The following is a 7540-nucleotide window of genomic DNA, read 5'->3' as shown; positions in this document are numbered from 1 at the left end:
CCCCCCCCCAAAAAATAGAAAGCAGGATGGTGGTGGAAAGAAGAGAGTTGCTGATTATCTTCTAGACTTATGTGCAGAAATGAGCAATAACTCCAAGTGGGATACAATTCCAAGAAGGAGACCTCCTCCCTAGAAGTTCAGAGAAATCCAGGGAAAGGGTCTTTAGACAGCACCAGACCACCAAGCCCATCACAGCTGAGTTACATCTGCCCAAATGCTCAAATGGGGTCTTGACTCAGTAGGGACTCTGACCTTAGACCCCTTTCTGTCCTCTATTTCCATGTTCTTCTCAGCCAAAGCAGATTTACTATAAACTCTTAGAAACTAATATAAGAAAAAGTTAAAATGTAGTATATCACTAATGATGTATTAACTAAAGTTTTTGTTGCTGTGACAAAATGCCTGACACAAGCAACCTATGAAAGATTTATTTTGGTTCCTGATTTCAAAGGTTTCAGTCTATTGTCAGCTGTTTCCAATGCTATGGGCCTAAGGAGAGACTGAAGATCATGTCAGGATCATCTGTTAGAGCAAAGAAGCTCACCTCAAGGCAGGTAGGAGGCAGAGCAGAATGACTAAGAGGAAGCAAAGAGAAAGGCACAAGATGCATCCTTCAAAGTTATATCCCCAGTAACCTTCTTCCAACCAGGTTCTACTTCCTAAGGTTTACAAAATCTCCCCAAAACGCCATCGAATTATGATTAATCCATTCATGAAGCCAGAGTCCTCATGATCCAGTAACTTCCAAAAAGTCCTATTTTGGAACACTTATTTGCATTTGAGGACCAGTCCTTCAATATATGAGCCTTTTGGGGAGAGCCTTAATATTCAAGCCATACCAATAAACCACCCTAAGCAGCAAATATTGTCTGTGACAGTATACTGGTTCCCTTTGCCTGAAAAGCACAGGAAAAGCTCAATTTTGTAGAGAAATCCCACCAATGGATGAATACATCTATTCAAATTCAAAGCAATGGGCCAGGAAGATGACTCAGTGGTAGAATGCTTACCTTGCATACATGAGGCCCTGGATTCAATTCCTCAGCACCACATAAGCAGAAAAAGTTGGAAGTGGTACTGTGGCTCAAGTGGTAGAATGCTAAGCCTTGAGTTGAAGAGCTGAGGGACAGCACCCAGGCCCAGAGTTCACAGACTCATGACCAGCCAAAAGAAAAAAAAACCAGCAACAATAACAAATGCTGATGAGAATGTGGGGGGGAAAGACCCTTTTTGTATTGTTAGTGGAAATGTAAATTAATGCATGCACTATGGAAATCAGTAAGGATGTTCCTTTAAAAAAAACTAAAGCTATAAGTACCTTATAAGCTTGTTGTACCACTGCTTGGCATACATCCGAAGTATGCAAGTCAGCATATAGTCAAGATGCCTATGTATCATGTTTCTCGTGGCACTATTCACAATAGCTTGGCTACAGAATCAGCCTAGATGTTTATCAACTGATGAATGGATAAAGAAAATGTGGTATATATAAACAATGAAGTATTATTCAGCCATAGATTATGTTTTTATTACTAAATTATATATCAATATTATATATAACAAAATATTACAACATTACAAAATATTGTCCAGCCTTAAAAATGAGGGAACTTCTGCATCATACTAAGTGATATAAGTCAGGTACAGAAGGACAACTACTATGTGATTCCATTTGTTATGAGGCATTGAAAATAGCCAGATCTAAATAGACAGACAGTAGAAAAATGGCTGCTAGAGGCCCAGCAGGAGGGGAAATGAGGTGTTGAATGTATAGACCCCCCCCCGAAATTCATATGTTGATACCTAGTACCCAAATGTGATAATATTAAGAGATGGGGCTTTTGGATGAGTCTTCAGGATCTGTTCCCATGACTATACTACTGTTCTAGAGCTTTCATTTTTCCTGTTTTTGACAGGAAATAAGAACACAATATAGGTCCCCTCTGGAGGATGTAGCTACAAGCCATCTTGAAGCTCATAATAAGCCCTCATCAGACACCAGATCTTGGACTTTCAAGTCTCAGAACTTTGAGAAACAACTTTCTATTCTTTATACATTTCCTAGTCTCTGATATTTTGTAACTGTAATATTAGCAGAATAAACCATAGGAAATCATTCTTTAATAAGATAGAGAGTTTGGAAAGATGAAAAGAGTTCTGCAGATACGTAGTAGTAAAGGTTCCAGAATAATGTGAACATGCTTAATACCACTAAACTGTAACTTACCCTTTGTTAATACTGGTAAATTTCATGTCATATAAATTTTACTGCAATTTTAACAGTATTCTTTAACTACAGAATTGTTCTTTTCTTTGGTTTTTGTTGTTGCACTGGTGTGGAGTATGAAGTAAGTTAAGCTTTAAAAGCCAATGATCAAGAGTCCAAAAAGTCAGTAATAGTAGGAAATGCTAATTCTGTCGTATGAGTTTTCTAAGTAGTATTTCTCCAATCCTTCACTTGAACGTCTCTGTTTTCTATAATGAGAGGTAAATTTGTCTCCTGGGTATAGGAGGTAGTCTAGGAAAACGATGTTAATAAATGCTTATGACAGGTGATGTGGTAATAGAGAACAAACCAATCAGGAAAAGGTTAAAAATATGCTACTGAACCACAAGCAAAACTGGAAAGCATACATTTTCCCAAACCAACATATTCTGTCAAATATTTCTGGGCAGTTTTTGAGTGGGAGCAGTAGGCTTTGAAATGATGGCATTTCTGGGACAGTGTGATGGATAGAGTAGACAGTATCACATATTTAGGATTTGACACTCTCCCCCCAAATTCAGAACTTGTGACTATTGAGATGGATTTAGAATGTCAAGGCATGCTGAACATTTCATTCTAATAAAAGTGTTTTATCTGTAATTTATTTTTAATGCTTCATTTGGCTGGGAAGATGGGAATTGTTGAAAATGTAAGCTATTTGGCCAGATATATTTTCCTTTGCTAAGCATTAAGGCTTAAATGTGTCCCACAAAGTTAACTTGCTAGTGAAGTATTAGGAGGTGGAGCTTAATCAGAGGTTCTGATTAAGGCTCTGCCCTCATGAACGAACTAATGTCATTATTGTGAATGTGTATTATTCTGTTATAGCTCAGAAACACTCCAAGGTATAGTCCAAAATCAAACTCTGTGGTCACTGGAAAGCCTAAGTGAGCTGGTGACATTTCACATTTTTACTCTGATTCATTGCCACATGATATAGTAACTTACTTCAAAAACCATACATTCTGAATTAATTTTTCTTAGATTAGCATCTATATTGCTTACCATTTGATATGTTCTCAAATTCTCTGAAGATGTCAACTTCATGATCAGAACAAAGGTATTAGTTGCCTAGTGTAGTGCTCTGGTGAGTTCTACTGGAACTTCTTCCCAGGCCTGCTCTGGGGCATTAAGAATCTGAATCTGCAAAGCATGTCAGCAACAGCCTGCCTGACCTGATTTGCTGCCAAGATCTCCATTGGACAACCTAGCAAGTAACATCACAGATTTCTACTTACAGTTAAAGCACCCTTGGAGGAGCTTTTACAAGACCACTGGGTAAGCCCAGAAATCCTTCAAGTAACAGTATGCTAAAGCTTCTCCTCTAGCTCCTAAGAGTAGTCCCAGTCTTATATTGAAGTTAAATGCCTACTTGATAAATAATAATGTGCATAAGAATGGAGGTGGGGATGGAATTTCTTAGACTTTAGACGATTCGCTGTGCCACATCATCCAACAATGGAGAAGGGAGCTTTCTTCCCTTCTTTCTTTCATGGCAATTAGTCCGTATACTGTGTACTTTGCAATTTCACTAGCCCAATAGAAACTCCCATCTCTTAGCTTTCTGAGTAACCTTCTATTACTGCCTTTCTGAATCAAGGCCCTGTTTCTCACTGATTTTGTACCCTCACTCTCTAAACCACATTCACTGAATGAAAAAGATGGTTCACTCAGATTCCATAAGGTCCCTGTATAGCCTCAGACCTCACAACAGGTAGGTCTACCCCACATACTAGATCCACAAGCATTTCTTTCATCAGAAAGCGGAGCAGAGCCATCCCCAAGAATGACAGGAACCCTCACTGCAGTTTCCCAGCTAACCCAGACAATAAAACAGCTCTGCCTAACTAACTAACTAACTAACACCAGCATTGACATGCCTGGATCAAGTCTCTAGAAGGGTCCCCAATTAGAAAACACAAATTTTAAGGCATTTTGTTTGGCAATGAACAACATTATTAGCTGATAAATTCACCAATAACATCCATTGATTCCACTCTTGGGCCACATAAATAATAAAGTACTTGCCTGATACTTTATTTCTTAGCCATTTTTTTCAGATCACTTGAAATTACTAAGGTCCTGGCAGATTTCAAGTACCTGGGGGGAGTTTTCCTTTCAGTTTCCTTGAATTCCAAGTAATCACATTGTCATCATCCTTTGTGGGGAATTTAGGAAATTCTGCGCATGTTGTTCTCTCAGCAAATGCATGGAATCTGAAACACAAAAGATGTTCAACGTTAGGCTGACAGGGAGAGTTTTCACATGCCTATTAGTTCTTCTAGTACTGTGTACTTGCTCTTATTGGCTATGGCATCATGGTTTTTTGTTTTTTTTTTTTTTTGCTTTCAGTTTTGTTTTGGATATGGAATCACTATGTTGTCTAGACCCCAAAACAAATCCTCCAGCCTCAGTCTTTCAAGTATCTAGGACTACAGGTCAATATCACCATGCCCAGCATCAAGCATCTTAATTTTAGCAATATTCAGTGCTTCCCTTCTACCTTGTCCTGTCAGTTCCCACATGCCTGGGAGGCAAAAGGGTCTGAGGATTGAGAATGGCTTGGGATTTTCAGTGATAATGTGTCTTTTTATTGGAGACTAATTAACTCAACCAAATGGCATTTCTTGATCCTGGGAAAAAAAGACGCTATATTTATTCTTTTACTCCCCAGGCCCCATCATATCAGGAATCTAATGTAGGACCCTAACAGCAACCATCAGCATTGTGGGCTCAGCGATGAAGGTTGGTAACTGGGCAGTATGACTAGTTTGCCTATTATTGAGTAACCTCAGTCAGTTGTAACAAGGCAGATGCTTAACTTCCTTAGGATTCAAGCTTAAATACCAATGGTAAGAATTCCTGTCTGGGCAAGTGTTTAGGTCCTGCCTATTCAAAGTGTGGTTCAAGGAACACAAGTAGCAGCTTTGCCTCAGAACTGTGTGAGGAGCTCCTCACCCCTAGGGAGTCATATGTACATTATAGCTTGTTGAGCACTGGACTGGTGGCCAGGGTGTGGGGCTAAGTCACCTTCTTGAAGCACCTTAACTGTAATCTGAAAAGTCAGTAGCAGGACATTAGTTTCTGATGTGCAGAGGAGGTCTGAGGTAATACTAAGAGCTCTACTTCTGCTGGTCACCATTCATTCAATTCATAAATAGTCCTTCAATAAGCCTGCAGTGGACAGATGAACAGAAAAACAGCACAGGAGGTCTAGAGAGCTCTTGGACCATAGAAAGCCTCAGCTCTATTCTTTAAAGGCCTTAGGTGAGAGTAGACAATGACTTGATGACAATGAACAAGTCAGCCTCATTCTAGCAGCTACTCTTGAGTAGAATCTCAGTCTGGATGTGTTCATTTCCTATAGGAGCTTCATCTGGCTGTCTTCCTCCTTATATAACCTCCTAACAGGGCAAGGAGAGGTGATGGGTAAGGTCTCTCCTGGCAGCCCCCACACCCTGAATTCCAAGGTCTTTGTACCTAGAATTTTCTACTCCCTGATGAGTTCTTCAGGTTAAAAAAAGAGAACAGGTAGAAGTTTCCTCTTGTTAATACTGCTCACTTGTGCAGAAGTGAATCACCATTAGGACAGACTCTTTGGAAAGTCCCTAGAATATAATATATTAAGCCTGCATGGGTGGTTCCACCAAAAAAAATCCTCAGGTATATGGGAGCAGATTTCAACTGGAGGGTCACAACACAGAGACAGCCTCTTATAAACTAAGATGCTAAGGACCTACAGTTTCCTATTGGATTTAGCTTCCCTGTTACTGGGGCCCAAAAGCCCAAAGTACACAAAGAGAACAAGCAGGAACTTCATGGTGAATAGGCAGAAAGCAGAATGCACAGGAAACAGAACATGCAGAAAGTAGCATTGGTTGTGGGTAAGACTTGCTTGTGTGGGCTCAGAACACACACAGGAGGGGATATCTATACCCTGGCCCTTTTCTGCAAAATATATCACCTTCCTCTGTACAACATAAAAATCAGTATCCTGAGTCAGAGCTCCTTACATGTAAATTACTCCTTGGGCTCTAGAATGCCCATAGAAAATGTCCCATGTGTCAGAGCAGAAGACAAGCAAGAGGTGGGCCTGCCAGTTGTCTTTTTCGCTCCTTTAGGAAGATAGGAACATGAAGCCCCTTCTGTATTTGGAGGGCTCAGAAACCAAGAAATGAAGGTACATACCTGATGTTGAATTATTTAAAAGTGCTTGAGGATCTTCCAGAATGGTAGGCTCAGAAAAGTCTAATTACAAATTAAGGTTCTTGGCCCTCCTCAGACTTGAAAATGAGAATCTCTGGGCCATGGGTCTAGAATTTCTATCAAGATCCCTGTTATCCAAACTAGTAGGTAAAGGGCATATTCCCAATTCCCCTCTATTATGTGGAATTAATGAGGCCAAGCCAGGCTTCTGTATCATTAACAACTCCCCACGTGAGTAGGGGCACCTACACTTAAGAACAAGATGCTACATAACATGGCTAGCTCAGGAGGCTGAGATTAGGGAGGATTGTAGTATGTGGCCAGCCTAGACAATGACATTCCCAGAACTCCACTTTAACCAATAAAAAGCTGGGCATAGAGGCATATCCTTGTCACTCTAGTAAAAATAGGAGGATCATGGTTCAGGCTGATCAGGTAAAACACTGAGACTCTATCCAAAGAATAAGGAAAACACCAAGGATTTGGGAGGTGGCTCAAGTGGTAGAATCCCTGCCTAGCAAGGGCTCAAACCCTAGGACTCCCAAAACAAGAGTTACATTTCTGATAGGCTAACTGAGGAAAGGATTCAGTAATTCCTATTGCCACAGAAGTAGCTGGTCTGTCTCCACAAGAGAGTTGAAAACATGCATACAGAGGGCAAAGGAGGAATATCTGTTTTAAAGTAGAGATGGTGAGACTAACAGATCAGGAGACTATTCTCATTAAAAAGACAGTTCGTTATAGTTTCTGTTAGGGACTGAATTGTGTCCCTTCCCCACTTCAACATTCACATGCTTGGAGTTCATTTTGCTTAGCATCTTATATGGTCATATGTACATAGCTATTGAGATATTATGATCCTCTTCTAGGACTATCCTAGACATATACTAATTATTAACTATGAGGGAAACCATGGTATTTACAATTCTTTGGGTCTGGCTTACTTTACTTAATATGATTTTTTTCCAGGTCTTTCCATTTCCTTACAAATGGGGTAATGGCATTCTTTCTGATGGAAGATAGAATTCCACTGTGTGTGTGTGTGTGTGTGTGTGTGTGTGTGTGTGT

General features: G+C 40.0%; 1 protein-coding gene across 1 annotated transcript in view; it reads right to left on the bottom strand.

Moving 5' to 3' along the window:
• Positions 1-7540, bottom strand: part of Vwa3b (von Willebrand factor A domain containing 3B) — a 192506-nt gene that overhangs the window by 169149 nt on the left and 15817 nt on the right. The window contains exon 6 of the mRNA XM_013019731.1: positions 4367-4482. Coding sequence (XP_012875185.1) covers positions 4367-4482 — 116 coding nt within the window. The remainder of the gene's footprint in view (positions 1-4366; positions 4483-7540) is intronic.

The sequence above is a fragment of the Dipodomys ordii genome, unplaced genomic scaffold, assembly GCF_000151885.1.
Source record: "Dipodomys ordii isolate 6190 unplaced genomic scaffold, Dord_2.0 Scaffold47, whole genome shotgun sequence".
Taxonomy (NCBI): Eukaryota; Metazoa; Chordata; class Mammalia; order Rodentia; family Heteromyidae; genus Dipodomys; species Dipodomys ordii.
This window is presented reverse-complemented; position numbering and strand designations above follow the sequence as displayed.